Source organism: Callorhinchus milii, unplaced genomic scaffold (assembly GCF_018977255.1).
Source record: "Callorhinchus milii isolate IMCB2004 unplaced genomic scaffold, IMCB_Cmil_1.0 Scaffold18, whole genome shotgun sequence".
NCBI classification, from domain to species: Eukaryota; Metazoa; Chordata; class Chondrichthyes; order Chimaeriformes; family Callorhinchidae; genus Callorhinchus; species Callorhinchus milii.
Window position 1 is genome coordinate 1,527,521 of NW_024704759.1, and position 16,217 is coordinate 1,543,737.

A 16,217-nucleotide genomic window follows, 5' to 3' on the forward strand; every position below is an offset into this window, starting at 1 on the left:
GTCAGACACTTATACCATTAAACAGTGACCTGATTCCAACCCACAGCCCCTCCGCCTCGCCCCCTCCCTCGCCTCCTTCAAGGCCTGTTTCAAGACCTACCTCTACGACCGCTCCTTCGGTCGCCCTCCTACCCCCCACCCTCCCTGCCCTCCACAACCCTCAGCTCGGGTCCATATCCCTAACTGTCCAGTGCCTTGGGACGTCCTACCTCTTTCGCCGTCTCTCTCTCTCTCTCTCCTCTTTCCTCAGTGATTATTCCCTCCATTCCCACGAGTGCAAGCAAGTAGCTCCCATCCCACCTGTAAATCACTCCACTTCTCTGTGCTTGAGGCTATGATCTGCAGTCTGCAATCCTACCAGGCACACACTGTGTATGTGTGTGTGTATATAACGAGTGAAAGACCTTCCTCTCCCAACAGTAGGGCAGATCGGAACAGCTGCAAACGGGAAGGATAGAGTCTTTTCCTGTCCCCGTCCAGTTTACTTTCCGATCACATGAAGGGAATATTCTAGACACAAATGGGAATAATGACAAGCTATTCCTGGAGTCTTCTACCTGGGACCTGCCGGTTGGCCTCCCTCTGTAAGTACAGTACCGGGCTCTCACACACTTACAGTCACTTTCAACAATGTCCATAAATGATATCAGACTCTGCCTCACCCACTCCGTCACCAAAATTTTCAGTCTCTTATGGACTGAACAGATTTATGCTTTTATAGCACCTCATTGTGTCAAAATAATAATACTACTAATGACCCTTACATTTGATGCAACATCTTGTGCTGTGAGGTGCACAGTGTACAATCACTACACTACACCCTGAGAAGGCAGATGTAGTGACTGGCTGTTTTGAAGGTGAACGCACAGCAGCCCCCCTCTGCCCACCACAAACAGCCATGAAGTGAGTGATCAATTTTATCCGGGGGATTGTCAGTCGGGGCACCAAGAAAGAGAGAGAAACTCCCTTCACTTTTCAAATAGGGACCTCGATTTAATGTCTCACCTGACAATGCAACCCTCCCACACACACACACCAACACACGCGCCCCCACCCCCCCCCACCACATCCCCCCCCCACATACACCCACACCCACACACCCCCACACTCACACACCCACACACGCCCCCACACCCCCACACACCCACAACCACCCCCGACACACCCACACCCCCCCGCCACACGCACACACACCCACCCCCCTCCACAAATACCCACATACCACCCCCCCACACACCCACCCCCCCCACACACACCCACACACCACCCCCAGCACCCAAACCCACACACCACCCCCCCACACACACACCAACACGCCCCCCCCACCACATCCCCCCCACATACACCCACACATCACCCCCACACACACACACCCTCACACCCCCCCCACACACACCCACACACCACGCCCCCCCTCACACCCGCCATACACACCCACAACCCTCCCCCCACACCCCCCCACACACCCCCCACACCCCCCCACACACCACCCCCAGCACCCAAACCCACACCCCACCCCCACACACACCCACACCCCCCCACACACCCACCCACACACCACCCTCCCCCCCACACACACCCACACACCACCCCCACCCACACACCAACCCCCACCCCCACACACACCCCCCCACCCTCCCCCCCCACACACACCCACTCACCAATCCCCACCCCCACACATACCCACACACCACCCCCCCTACACACACACCCACACACCCATACCTAAAACTGCATTTGAGTATTAGTTTAGACTGAGCCAGGCTGACACCTAAATTGTCTCAGAGTGCTGGATGGTGTGGACTGGGTGGGAATATATAATAATAATATAATCCTTGCATTTGATATAGCGCTTTTCACGTCGGGAGGACGTCCCAAATCGCTTCACAGAACACACTGTAAAGTGAATTGACTGTATATTTGTGGGCGAACGCGGCAGCCAATTGCGCACAGCAATGTCCCACAAACAGTCGTAGATTGAAAATGACCAATTTATTATTGTTTTGTTTTGGAGGGATTATTATTAGGCTCTGTGTGGAGTAAGGAAACTTGCCCAAGGTTTCGCCCTCTGCCTGGAATTGAACTCAGGTCTCTGGCTTGCAAAGCGAGTGCTCTAACCACTGAGCTACAGGACTCCACCTGAGCTACAGGACTCCACTATTCAATTGGCATTGAAGCCAAACCCAATAGCATTGCCCTTGCCCTGTCCTTCCTCGTCCCCACTTGTGATACTGCCCCCCACTTCCCTGGTGTCGGAGGGGAAAAAGGAGTCAAATCACTTTGAGGAGGAGAAGGGTGAACGGTCAGAAATATTACTTTCTGTGCCAGCTGACCACATTATAGTGTAAACACTGAGAGACAGAACACCAGCTGGTGGGAGCAGAGGAATTTGGCAGAGAAATTCACAGCTTACAAAACAGTGCTGTCTTTACTCTAAAACGCTCCACATCTTGTAACCCTCAGCAGGATCACGGAACCATTGGAAAAATAATAACTGGCATTTATATAGCGCCCTTCACGCAGGGCAGGTCTAGAAGTGCTTAACAAGCTACACTGCATGAAGGGCACCATATAAATGCAACTAAAAAAACAACCAGGACCTTTCCTTTCACATCTGCAAAAGGTGAAACTGTGCAGCGCTCAGGCCTGAGGGTGGGAGAGATGGCTGGAAAGATAATAATAATAATAATCCTTGCATTTGATACAGCGCCTTATCATGTCATTGAAACGTCTCAAAGCGCTTCACGAGATACACTGTAAAGTGAATTGACTGTGTATTTTGTGGGTGAAACGTGAGTAACCAAATTATTATAGTTTTTTTTTGAAGGGATTATCACAGATAGATTAGCCCAGGTTTGGAAGGCAGGTAGAGAGAGGGCGAGGGGAAGTTTGGGTTAATGAAACGCTCTGATCTCCTGAAGGCGGGCACTGACTTCACTGGGGTAAAGTGGGAGTTTCACACACAAGAAGGTAAAAACTGAGACCCACTCAGCAAATTAGGATCCAGAAAACCATCAGCTTCGGGAAGTGAATCGAAGCGCAGTGAGAGAATCTCTCGGGACTCGTAGAAGCTGCTCTTATCCTGATCTGTACCCAACGCAGTCTCTTCTGCACTCTCCATCAAGTCCTGCAACAGAAACACAATATCTTTGTGGAATCTGGGAGATCGATGCACAAAGTGGTTCTGCTGATCGTTTTTTCTCTCTGCCGGTGTTATTATAAGACAAATTATTGTTCAGATATCGTGAAATTTAGATCTTCACGAGACATTCTTATCTTACCTTTGATGACGTCTTTTATATTCTCGTAAAGCCTATCTGAGCCAGTTCCACCATTTTATTAGATTCTATTTATACTCCGAAACTTTGGTCCTCTCTCCGCCAATCCTTGCCCCTTGCCCCCTCCATCCCCTTTTTCAGATCATGACCGAAGACCTTCCCCTCGGCCGTACTTATGGTCACCTCCTCCCTCTCCCGTGGATCGGAGTCAGGCTCTGCCACTGTTAAGCGCTCTGAAACGCTGCCTCATGCGAAGGGCGCTGTGTAAATGCAAGTTGTTGTTTTAGAACAACAAGCAACTAAGAAAGCGAACGGCATGTTAGCGTTCATTGCAAAAGGTTTAGAGTACAAGAGTAGGGAATTCTTGCTGACTTGGTGAGACCGCACCGAGAGTATTGTCTGCAGTTTTGGTCTCCTTATTTAAAAAAGGACACACTTGCCCTCGAGGGGGTGCAGCGTAGATTCACTCGGTTAGTGCCTGGGATGAGGGGACTGACCTATGAGGATAGGCTGAATAAACTGGGGCTGTATTCTCAAGAGTACAGAAGAATTAGGGGGGATCTTATTGAAACTTATAAGATTTTTAAAGGGCTGATAAAGTAGACACTGAGGGATTGTTTCCCCGGGAGGAGAATCTATAACCAGGGGTCACAGTCTGAAAATGAAGGGTCAGCCTTTTATAACAGAGTTGAGGAAACATTTCTTCACTCAGAGGGTGAATTTATGGAATTCACTACCCCAGAAGGCTGTAGATGCTCAATCCTTGAACATCTTGACGGCTGAGACTGATAGATTTTTAAAAAAGAGAGATTAGGGAATATGGGGATAGGGCGGGTAATCAGAGTTAGGTCTGAAGTTCAGCCATGATCTTATCGAATGGTGGGGCACAGGCATGAAGGGCCGAATGGCCTACTCCTGCTCCTAATTCTTATGTTCTTATGTGCTTAGATCATGGCTCACCTGCACCTCAACTCCATTTACTCCCCTTTTCCCCGTATCTCTTGGTACCCTGACCTAACAAACATCTATCCACCTCAGTCTTGAAGATTTGAATGGATCCAGCCATAATCCACAGTCTTTTGGGGGAGAGAGCGAAAGAAAGTTTCAGATTCCCACTCCCCTGATAATAATAATAATAATAATCCTTGCATTTGATATAGTGCTTTTCACGTCGGAAGGACGCCCAAAGCGCTTCACAGAACACACTGTAAAGTGAATTGACTGTATATTTGTGGGCGAACGCGGCAGCCAATTGCGCACAGCAATGTCCCACAAACAGTCGTAGATTGAAAATGCCAATTTTATTATTGTTTTGGTTTTGGAGGGATTATTATTAGGCTCTGTGTGGAGTAAGGAAACTTGCCCAAGGTTTCGCCCTCTGCCTGGAATTGAACTCAGGTCTCTCGCTTGCAAAGCGAGTGCTCTAACCACTGAGCTACAGGACTCCACGCACACACACACACTGTATGAAACGCTGGGATCATTGTAATCATTTAAGAGCTTAGGAACCTGTCTGCAGTAAACCGTGCGCTATCAGCCAGTCTGATTTCCTCGCTCGGATTTGAGCCATTGAGAGCAAATCCCATCTGTCTGTCTCTCCATTCTGATACAGAGATGCCAAGCGGATCAGCAGTCAGTTAGCGCACCGCTAAACACAGTATATTGATATATTTTTAAGAAATTGAGGACTTCTTTTGTAAAAAAAAACCAAATCCAAACTGTATCCATATGTACATCATCCCAAACACACACACACACACACACACACACACGGCTGGCTCTGCCTATAACTGTGCGGTTTCTCTGTGCGGTTTCTCTGGACTGAAACGTGCGTGTGTATGTGGAGGGGGCTGTGTGTGTGTGTGTGTATGTGGAGGCGGCTGTGTGTGTGTGTGTGTGTGTGGAGGGGGCTGTGTGTGTGTGTGTGTATGGAGGGGGCTGTGTGTGTGTGTGGAGGGGGCTGTGTGTGTGTGTGTGTATGTGGAGGCGGCTGTGTGTGTGTGTGGAGGGGGCTGTGTGTGTGTGTGGAGGGGGCTGTGTGTGTGTGTGTGTATGTGGAGGCGGCTGTGTGTGTGTGTGTGGAGTGGGCTGTGTGTGTGTGTGTGGAGGGGGCTGTGTGTGTGTGTGTGTGTGTGTGTATGTGGAGGGCGGCTGTGGTGTGTGTGTGTGGAGGGGGCTGTGTGTGTATGTGTGTATGTGGAGGGGCTGTGTGTGTGGTGTGTATGTGGAGACGGCTGTGTGTGTGTGTGGAGTGGGCTGTGTGTGTGTGTGGAGTGGGCTGTGTGTGTGTGTGTATGTGGGCTGTGTGTGTGTGTGTATGTGGAGGCGGCTGTGTGTGTGTGTGGAGGGGGCTGTGTGTGTATGTGTGTATGTGGAGGGGGCTGTGTGTGTGTGTGTGTATGTGGAGACGGCTGTGTGTGTGTATGTGGAGGGGGCTGTGTGTGTGTGTGGAGGGGGCTGTGTGTGTGTGTGGAGGGGGCTGTGTGTGTGTGTGTGTGTGTATGTGGAGGCGGCTGTGTGTGTGTGTGTGTGTATGTGGAGGAGGCTGTGTGTGTATGTGGAGGGGGCTGTGTGTGAATGTGTGTATGTGGAGGGGGCTGTGTGTGTGTGTGGAGGGGGCTGTGTGTGTGTGTGGAGGGGGCTGTGTGTGTGTGTGAGGGGGCTGTGGGTGTGTGTGTATGTGGAGGGGGCTGTGTGTGTGTGTGTATGTGGAGGGGGCTGTGTGTGTATGTGGAGGGGGCTGTGTGTGTATGTGGAGGGGGCTGTGTGTGTATGTGGAGGGGGCTGTGTGTGTATGTGGAGGGGGCTGTGTGTGTATGTGGAGGGGGCTGTGTGTGTGTATGTGGAGGGGGCTGTGTGTGTGTGTGGAGGGGGCTGTGTGTGTATGTGTGTGTGTGTATGTGGAGGGGGCTGTGTGTGTATGTGGAGGGGCTGTGTGTGTATGTGGAGGGGGCTGTGTGTGTGTATGTGGAGGGGGCTGTGTGGTGTGTGGAGGGGGCTGTGTGTGGTGTGTGGTGTGTGTGTATGTGGAGGGGACTGTGTGTGTATGTGGAGGAGGCTGTGTGTGTATGTGGAGGGGGCTGTGTGTGTGTGTGGAGGGGGCTGTGTGTGTGTATGTGGAGGGGGCTGTGTGTGTGTGTGGAGGGGGCTGTGTGTGTGTGTGGAGGGGGCTGTGTGTGTATGTGAGGGGGCTGTGTGTGTATGTGGAGGGGCTGTGTGTGTATGTGGAGGGGCTGTGTGTGTATGTGGAGGAGGCTGTGTGTGTATGTGTGTGTGTGTGGAGGGGACTGTATGTGTGTGGTGTGTGTGTGTGTGGGGGGTTGTGTGTGTGGGAGGGGGGGAGGGGGGAGGGGAGCCCTTAGAACCTGATGTATCAGTTACTGAGGGGATTCCCTGTCTCGGGGATTCCCGCGTCACGTGAGCTGTCCGGCACTCCCCACCAGTGACGTCAGCGGGAAACTCCCTCCAGAAACATAGACACAAAGAGAATGGGATAAAGGAGAGAGCAATGTCCAGGTTACACCGTCTGTACACCCCCCCCCCCCCGACACACAGCCCCCCACACACACACACACAGCCCCCCCACACACAGCCCCCCCCCCGACACACAGCCCCCCCCACACCCACAGCCCCCCCCCCCCCCCCACACCCACACCCCCCCCACACACACAGCCCCCCCCACACACACAGCCCCCCCCACACCCACAGCCCCCCCCACACCCACAGCCCCCCCCCCACACCCACACAGCCCCCCCCACACCCACAGCCCCCCCCCACACAGCCCCCCCCCACACACACACACAGCCCCCCCACACACACAGCCCCCCCCCACACACAGCCCCCCCCACACAGCCCCCCCCCCCACACACACACAGCCCCCCCACACACACAGCCCCCCCCACACAGCCCCCCCCCACACAGCCCCACCCCACACACACAGCCCCCCCCACACACAGCCCCCCCACACACACACAGCCCCCCCCCACACCCACAGCCCCCCCCCCCACACACACACCCCCCACACACACACACACCCACACAGGCCCCCCCCACACACACACACACAGCCCCCCCCACACACACACACGCCCCCCCCCACACACACACACCCACACACACAGCCCTTCACTCACACACAGCCCCTCCACACACACAGCACACACACCCCTCGGCACACACACACACAGACCCGTTTACACAGTCTCAGGCTAACACATGATAAATATTTTCACACTTTTGATTTTTTAAATCCATTAAATATTATAATAATAATACAGTAATAATAATAAATAATAGTATATTATTTGCACGGATTCCCCTTCCTCCATCCTCTGGTTACATACAAAACCTCACCTATTCTTCGACCCCCAAATAAAACACACGAACAAAAATGACCACAAGACGATGGACAGTGACAATGTTACTGAATCGATAGGAATTGGGTTGTCCACATGCGACAGTTTGGCTCATTACAAACGGGGTGAGCCCTGGGGGTGTGGGGGGGGGACCAGCCTGACTTTCATGACTAAACCCCAGTAAGAAAGATTTTATCCCCTTTTTTTTGAGTTCCTCGTGAGTTCAATCGACTGGAGAAACCGAGATGGATTGCCCTTCATTGCTCTCTCTCTCTCTCTCTCTTTCCTTTAAGGTCCATCATCTGTGTTCTCCTCCATCTCTTTGTCTGGTCAAATCCTCCCTCCGTCCATCCCATCCCATCCCATCCCATCCCACCCCACCCCACCCCATCCCACCCCACCCCACCCCATCCCATCCCACCCCATCCCACCCCATCCCATCCCAAACTGGCAAATCGACTCCTTTTTTTTCCATATAAAAGAAAAACATTTCTCTTCTCTCTCTGGACAATAATCCACTGCTCTCCCTTCACGAGTGTTCGCCAACTGCACACACCGAGGCGATGTCTGCAATGTTACCGGTGTGTGTTTTTTTTTCGTTGCTCCCATCAACCGAATGTGTTGCTTCGGTCGCTCATAAAACACACCGTCCTTTCCTGATCGCTCCTCTCCTCAAATCCCTCTGGTTTTTCCGGAATGTTCCCAACCTTTCTCGATACATCAATTCATTCCCAATAAAAAAAAGAGCTCTCCTAATCCTCACACTGAACCCCATCGCCCACCCATTGATGAGCACACAGGATAATAATAATAATAATATTAATATTAATATTAATATTGCTACCAATACGCTGTGAATCTCTAAATCCAGGTGTTAATATCTGAATCATATCTATGCTCCGGGTGTCGGGAAGAAATGCTTTATCCTGTGCACCGATTTCATTATCCAAACACAGTCTAAAAGGTTTAAAATGTTATTTGACATCAGGTCCCAACAAACATCTTGTTATGGATGGAAAATAATTCATTTCGACTGTAACAACGAGAATTAGATGCACAATACTACCACTGATATTAATCGTTGCCTCTTATGAAGCACTGTATCGCGCGTCGCTGAACGCTTCGTGGAAGATACTGCGTTGCAAAGTGAATTGATGGTGTATTTTGTGGGGGATAATAATCCATAAAAATGACTTCAATTACTTTGATATAGAATCGATAGCCGCGTTCTCTAACTCAAGCGTCTACTGCCTCTGCTCTCTACCTCTCTCTGCCATCAGTGACACCGACTACTATATTAGACGACACTACTTTATATGAATTTCGATGACATAATTCACAGTGCGGATAGAAAAGAACCTCAGGTTTACACTTCACAACCTGCAATAGGCATTTCTCCCCCTCTGCTCGGACACTGGCTCGGACATGCACAGTTTGCAAAGAGATCCGGAAATAAACTGGAAGTGCAGTGGGTACAGATTCTGAGTGAATTAAAGATAAATGCATTCACCGGTTTTGACCATTTTGCAATTGAGGGTTTCAAACCAGAACACAGTGTCAGATGTGCAGCTCATAGTGATGCGGTGAATTGTGGGAAACTCCCAATTGGTCCCAAACTCCTAGATGAGAGAGAGGGAGGGAGGGAGAGAAGAGAGAGAGGAGAGAGAGAGAGAAAGAAAAAAGAGAGAAGGTTCCTTGTGCCTCGGTCACACTGCGACTGAGCTCCAGCGGCTCTCAGGGCAGAGGCAGAGAGAGAGGTGGAGGAGGAGGAGGAGGAGAGCAGAGATGGGGAAGATGTGAGCAATGTTGGGGACAAGTTAACAACATTCCCTGAAGAGCAGAGAGGAGAGGAGAGGCAGTGTCAGAGAGAGAGAGAGAGAGAGAGAGGCATTCTCAGATGTCCCCCTTGGAGGAGACACTCACTGCTTGTGTTGTGTGTTGAGAGCACATTAGGCAAAGGGCTCCCACCACCCAAACCATCTCCAACTGTTTAGAAACAAGAGAGAGAGAGAGAGAGGGGGGGGGGGGGGTACCTCTCCCCTCCCACCCATTCCCTCACCAGAAGATACAGCATCTCAGAACTATTGAACTGCTCATTTTTCCCCAGAGGTGGGTCAACCCTTTCCTTATCCTAACCTGCCCACCTCCATCCTCAACATCTCCCAGTGGAAAACTTGGTGCTGAGGTGGTTTTGAGGTGAGACCAAACGATAGGAATGGGATAAACCAGGACTTGAACACTTAACACAGAGACACAAACTGGAGCCGAATTAGACTTAAAAGAAAGGGAAGACTCGCCCATTGTTTCATGTGGTTTCTGCTTTGTCCGAGGAGGTAATATAGAGGAATGAATAAACTTTATAAATCAGATTAAAAAAAATACCCATCCAAGAGAGAGAAAGAAACATCTTTTAAGGTAAATCTTTCCTTTTGATGTGTTTTTTGGAATTACATTTTAAATGAACTCTGATGTTATTTGACGTTAGTGATATTTTAACTCTGTGTTTGTGAGTGTGTGTGTGTATATTATAAATATGTGTGAATATATATTACCTGTGTGTATATATAATGTGTATACGTTACAAATGTGTGTGAATATATATATCTGTGTATATATATGTGTGTGTATATTACATATATCTTTAAAGAAAGGGAAATGCAAAATGCAAAAAAAAGCAAATGATTTATGCCTATTCTGGGAGTTTGTGGTTTGACACTGTCTTTGTGTAACACCTCTCTCTCTCTCTGATGAGGTTTGTTGGCTTTTCTCTAATAGTTGGTCTTATCTTGTTTTTATCCCTTTCTTTAAAGAGGAGGGGAGTAAAACCTACAAAAGTGCAACTGAATGGCTTGGCTTTCAGGGCCAGAGTGTGTACAATGTGTGGACATCTGACTGTCTTACTGAGTGTCTTGCACTCATTACTGGGAGTATTGTATAATAATACAAAATCAGTATAAAAATATAAAATTCACGACTATTTGTGGGACACTGCTGTACGCAACTGGCTTCCGCATTTCACCCACAAAATATACAGCCACTTCACTTTATGGTATATCCTGCGAAGCACTTTGAGACGTCTCAATGTTGTGAGCAGGTGCTATATCAAATGCAAGGAGAAAGAGAGACGAGTTTGACAGGATAAAGCTCTGATAGTCAGAGAGAGAGAGTAGAGGGTAAAGTACTAGAAAATCTCTTTCTCCCCCCCCCCACCAACCCCTCATTGCCCCTGAATTGGGCGTAATTTTTCCCCCAAACAATCCATCTTGTGAACCGAATCACACGTTTGATTTTAAACGCCCACAAAACACACAGTTACTAGACTTTATAGTCTATCCTGAGAAGAGCTTTGAGATGTCTCAATGACGTGATAAGATGCTGTATCAAATGCAAGGATTATTATTATATTATCCTAAAGCAGTCAGAGAAGCAATAAGGAAAGTGAGTGGAATTTCAGGTGTTATTGGCAATAAAATCATGACTGGCCATTGTTTACATTAGCAAAACAGTACAAGAAATCCACCTCATTATCAGCACCAGGATGCGATCAGAGACTTTCATAACATTTAAATGGTGATAAATAATACTTGCATTTGTTAAATCGCCTTATCACTCGTTGAGATGTCTCAAAGCGCTTCACGGGATTTACTGTAAAGTGGAGTGTGTGTATTTTGTGGGCAAAAACGAGTTGGTTTAGAACAGAGATTCTTTTTATCATTATTATTAACACGCACAACATTGGCTGTGGATCCGCCTTAAAACCCGACCTTGAGCGGGAACATTCACAACTCTCCAGACAATTTAATACCTCAACAACAAGTGACTCTTTTAAAGGCAGCTTTGTCACCTTTCTGTGTTATGTTTCCTGAGCACGTCTGGTTGAAGGAAGATCGCTGATCACATAATGAGGGGAACTGATTTATAGGATTAACTGAGGGCAACAGTCACTGGGGACATGGAATCCTCCCCCTCAGCTCCTGTCAACCCTGCAAACCAAAGCCCTAAAGGGTGAGGTGGTCCTAGCTGGATGAGCAGCGGGAAAGCTTGCTGGTGATATTAATGGCAAGTTACGTGGCTTTCATTTAGCTGGTTAGGTAGTTACCCCAATGCACAGTATGGCGTCCGCAAGCCTTGGCTCTTGCCAACCTGCTGCGTTTTGCCCACAAGATACACAGTCAATTCACTTTACAGTATATCCTGAGACGTCTCAAAAATGTGATAAGATGCTGTATCAAATGCTAGAATTACTATTATTATGGGAGGTGCCATCGTTGGGATCAGACCTCAAACTACCTGCACCCGTTCAGATGGTCGTTAAAGATCGATTTGAGATGTTTCCTGGGTGCCCATGGTACGGATCGATTGGTGGTTCGCTTCACCGCAGAAGAGTCCTGTAACTCAGTGGTTAGAGGACTCGCTTTGCAAGCGAGAGACCTGAGTTCAATTCCAGCAGAGGGCGAAACCTTGGGCAAGTTTCCTTACTCCATATGCCTAATAATAATCCCTCCAAAAAAACAAACAAAAAAAACAATAATAAATTGGTCATTTTCAATCCACGACTGTTTGTGGGACATTGCTGTGCGCAATTGGCTGCCGCGTTCGCCCAGAAATATACAGTCAATTCACTTTACAGTATATTCTGTGAAGCGCTTTGGGACGTCCTCCCGATGTGAAAAGCACTATATCAAAATGCAAGGATTAAGATACCATCCCCCGATTCCCTGTGTGTTCGAGTTAACCCTTTGCTGTTCCTTCCCCAGGTTATTTGGGATTCCCCCTGCCTGGCTGGTTGCGATGGTAAACGAGCGGTTCCGGACCTGGGACCCCGAGTTCGATGAACGCCTCATTAACGTGAACGTGGGCGGTCTGAAGCGATCGCTGAGCTCCAGCACCCTCTCCCGCTTCCCGGACACCAGGCTGGGCCAACTGCTGGCCTGCGAGTCCGAGGAGTCCATCCTGCAGATATGCGACGACTATGATGTGAGCGCGCGGGAGTTTTACTTTGACCGTAACCCCGGCCTCTTCCCCTACGTCCTGCACTTCTACCAGACGGGCAAGCTCCACATCATGGAGGAGCTGTGCGTCTTCTCCTTCTCCCAGGAGATTGAGTATTGGGGCATCAACGAGTTCTTCCTGGACACCTGCTGCAGCTACCGCTACCACGAGCGCAAGACGGAGAGCCGGCGGCGCAACTGGGACGAGGACAGCGATGTGAGCAGCATTGACACCTCTCCTGATGAGATCTCCGACTTCAACCACGACCTGTTGCGCTTCGAGTCCATGAGGTACGGGAACTACAGGAAGCAGATGTGGCTGACCTTGGAAAATCCCGGCTACTCCATCCCCAGCCGTCTCTTTAGCTTCCTGTCCATCAGTGTGGTCCTGGGCTCCATCGCCACGATGTGCATCCACAGCATGAGCGAGTACCAGCTCCTCGACCAGGACCAGAACCAGATGGATGACCCCAGGCTGCAGATCGTGGAGCACTTCTGCATCGCCTGGTTCTCCATGGAGGTGTGCGCCCGCCTGCTTCTCGCCCCCAACCTCAAACGCTTCTTCATGCACCCGCTCAACATGATCGACATCGTGTCCATCGGGCCCTTCTACTTCACGCTACTGGTGGACCTGGTGGTGGGCAAATCCACTGACCTGGGAAACCTGGGCAAGGTCATCCAGGTGCTCCGCCTCATGAGGATCTTCAGGGTGTTAAAGCTCGCCCGGCACTCCACAGGGCTCCGCTCACTGGGAGCCACATTGAAGGTTAGAGACTTTTTTTTAAAACTATTATTCTTTGTTACTTTATGTATTCAACAACAGGGAAGGACAAGTTTGCAGGGCTCTGGGGAGAGTGTGGGGAGTGGGATTGATTTGGATAGCTCTTTTCAAAGAGCTGACACAGACACAATGGGCCGAATGACCTCCTTCTATGCTGCATAATTCTATGATGATTGTACAGCACCTTTCACATCAGGAGAACGTCCCAAGGCACTGGACAGTCAAGGGTACGCAGTGTAGAGGGAGCTTTACTGTGTCTCTAATCCTAGCCTGGCAGTGTGGACGCACAGTGTAGAGGGAGCTTTACTGTGTCTCTAACCCTGACCTGGGAGTGTGGACGCACAGTGTAGAGGGAGCTTTACTGTGTCTCTAACCCTGACTGATACCGAGTCACTATTAGGAAAGTGTCCCATTTTCCAGCATAAAGATTCTGGACGTACCCTGAAGTCACAGCAACTAGAAACTGTGAAACGTAATGAGATCTTAACTCAATCACATTTCCTGGTGGTGGAGTTTTCTTACCTCCCCACACAATAAAAGGGTTCAACACTGCCGAGCTACACGCATTGCCCTCCCCCCACCCCGCCCCCCGCCTTGCCCCCTTTCCTCATCAATTACTAATTGCATAATTTAAAGTCCAGATTGTAACGAGGGTTTGGATCTGCATCTGGTTGTGTAACTCAATGGATATAAATAGGAGCGAGGAGTGAAAGTGGCTCCTTGTCTGAAAGTGGATTTGTTTGCGTCGTTCCCTTCTCTGGGAGCTGAAAGACACGGTTTTAAGCACCAGGCCAGAGAGAGAAGCTGGTGTGGGAACGTCTCCCGTCACATTGGTACAGTTTAAGCAGAACCCAGTGAATACTGTTATTGGGAGAAATTCTCCCATTTCTACCCCCATGACGAACAGCTAGTGGAGTCTCGTAGCTTAGTGGATAGAGCACTTGGCTTGCAAGCGAGAGGACCCAGGTTCGAATCCCAGGGGGGGCAAAACCTTAGGCAAGCTTCCCAACTACACACCCCTCTGTTTACCAGCAGTTAGCAGGAACCCAGTTGTTTAGTCGATGGGTGTTTCGCTTTCCGGGAGCAATAATCCCTCCCAATAAAATAATAATAATAATTTAGTCACTCCATCCACCACTGTTTGTGGGACACTGCAATTGGCTGCTGTGTTTCGCCCACAAAGTACACAGTCAATCCACTGAACAATATAGTAAAACTCGCATAAGTTTGGTCGGTAGAAATCATACAATTGCCAAAGTTGTAGACCTCGTTCATGAGTTTGTATTCTATGCAAGTTTGATATCGCTCATTACGTCATATCGCGTCATATTAAACTTATGGTCCCAATGATACAACATATGTGAGGTTTACTGTATTCTATGAAGTGCTTTGCGATGCCTCAACGACATGATAAGGTGCTATAACAAATGCAAAGCTTATTATTACTGTTATAGTTTAACCAGAGCTGTGTGTGTGTGTGCTTGTGTGTGTTTGTGCGTATGTGTGTGTGTGTGTGGGTTTGTGCGTGCGTGTGTGTGTGCGTCTTTGTGTGTGTGTTTCTCCCTATAGCACAGTTACCGTGAGGTGGGAATCTTACTGCTGTACCTGGGCGTCGGGGTCTGTGTCTTCTCGGGGATGGCGTACACGGCAGAGAAGGACGAGGACGTGGGCCTGGACACCATCCCGGCGTGCTGGTGGTGGGGCACAGTCAGCATGACCACCGTGGGCTACGGCGACGTAGTGCCCACCACCGTGGCTGGAAAACTGGCCGCCTCCGGCTGCATCCTGTGTGGCATCCTGGTGGTGGCTCTGCCCATCACCATCATCTTCAACAAGTTCTCCCACTTCTACCGGCGGCAGAAGGCGCTGGAGGCCGTGGTCAGGAATAGCCGGGTGCGAGACCCCGGGGAAGCAGAAGAGGGGGACGGAGAGGAGGGGGAGAGAGAGGCGGTGGAGGGAGAGGAGGAGTGCGGCGCAGGGGGAAACCAGGAACGGACAGACAATTGGGTAACGGAGTCCGTCAGGCAGTGACCGGCCAAATTGCAGGGTTAAAACAATCTATATTAGATTACGGCATTTTACGGCAGGAGGATTCGGAATAAATAAGGACTGTGTTCCCCACTGATCAGGAGCACGATGCAGGGCTAGCTTTATTCGAGGCCGCAGTTGCTTTATCTGAGGCCTCAGTTGCTTCGATTGTGGGGGTTGCCCCCACAATCGAAGCAACTGAGGATGTAACTGTTAAATCAATACTCCGCTAATCACTGTGGTTGTGAGTATTTACCTGCAGTTAGAGGCAGACTCTCTGTGCATGCTGTGCATATTGTATAACAGCATTGTATTCAATAAAGGATGGAAGCGCGATAACCTGTGGGTTTACTGCAGTCTGTCAGTGAGCAGAGAAAAATAGGTTCAGATACAGCTAGCAGAAGGGCAGCACATCAGACAGAGCATAATATAACCTCAGAGAAAATAGCCCCTGACTTGGGACAGCTTCACTGGACAACGGGATAACAACAACAACAACTTGCACTTATATGGCTATAGGGATACTGAGGGTGGCACAGAGTGTGTGGTGGGGGGAGAGGAGAAGGGGGAACAACTCTCTAATCTGTGCTTTCACTGATCTGGGAGTGTGGACGGACAACGTAGAGGGAACTTTTACTCTGTCTCTAACCTGTGCTGTCACTGAACTGGGAGTGTGGACAGACAGTGTACAAAGATTTACAAAGAACGTGCTGTACAGCGCGGAAACAGGCCACTCTGCCCAATCAGTCGGTGACGGTGTTATATACTCCACTAATCTCCTTTA

At 49.6% G+C, this 16,217-nt stretch overlaps 1 protein-coding gene across 1 annotated transcript; it reads left to right on the plus strand.

Annotated features, from left to right (window-relative positions):
• The first annotated feature begins 440 nt into the window (after nucleotides 1-440).
• On the plus strand, nucleotides 441-15,762 carry si:dkey-43k4.5 (potassium voltage-gated channel subfamily S member 2). Its single transcript, XM_042341845.1, has 3 exons — nucleotides 441-584; nucleotides 12,391-13,390; nucleotides 14,975-15,762. The coding sequence occupies exons 2-3, from the start codon at nucleotides 12,425-12,427 to the stop codon at nucleotides 15,434-15,436; spliced, it is 1,428 nt and encodes a 475-aa protein (XP_042197779.1). The 5' UTR covers nucleotides 441-584; nucleotides 12,391-12,424; the 3' UTR covers nucleotides 15,437-15,762.
• Nucleotides 15,763-16,217: the final 455 nt, after the last annotated feature.

What these genes read in the sequence shown, in the direction of transcription:
- si:dkey-43k4.5 (XM_042341845.1), top strand. Translation starts at nt 12,425, where the DNA reads ATGGTAAACGAGCGGTTCCGGACCTGGGACCCCGAGTTCGATGAACGC. An exon ending in CACTGGGAGCCACATTGAAG is followed by an intron (nt 13,391 to 14,974) that starts GTTAGAGACTTT and finishes TTCTCCCTATAG; the next exon opens with CACAGTTACCGTGAGGTGGG.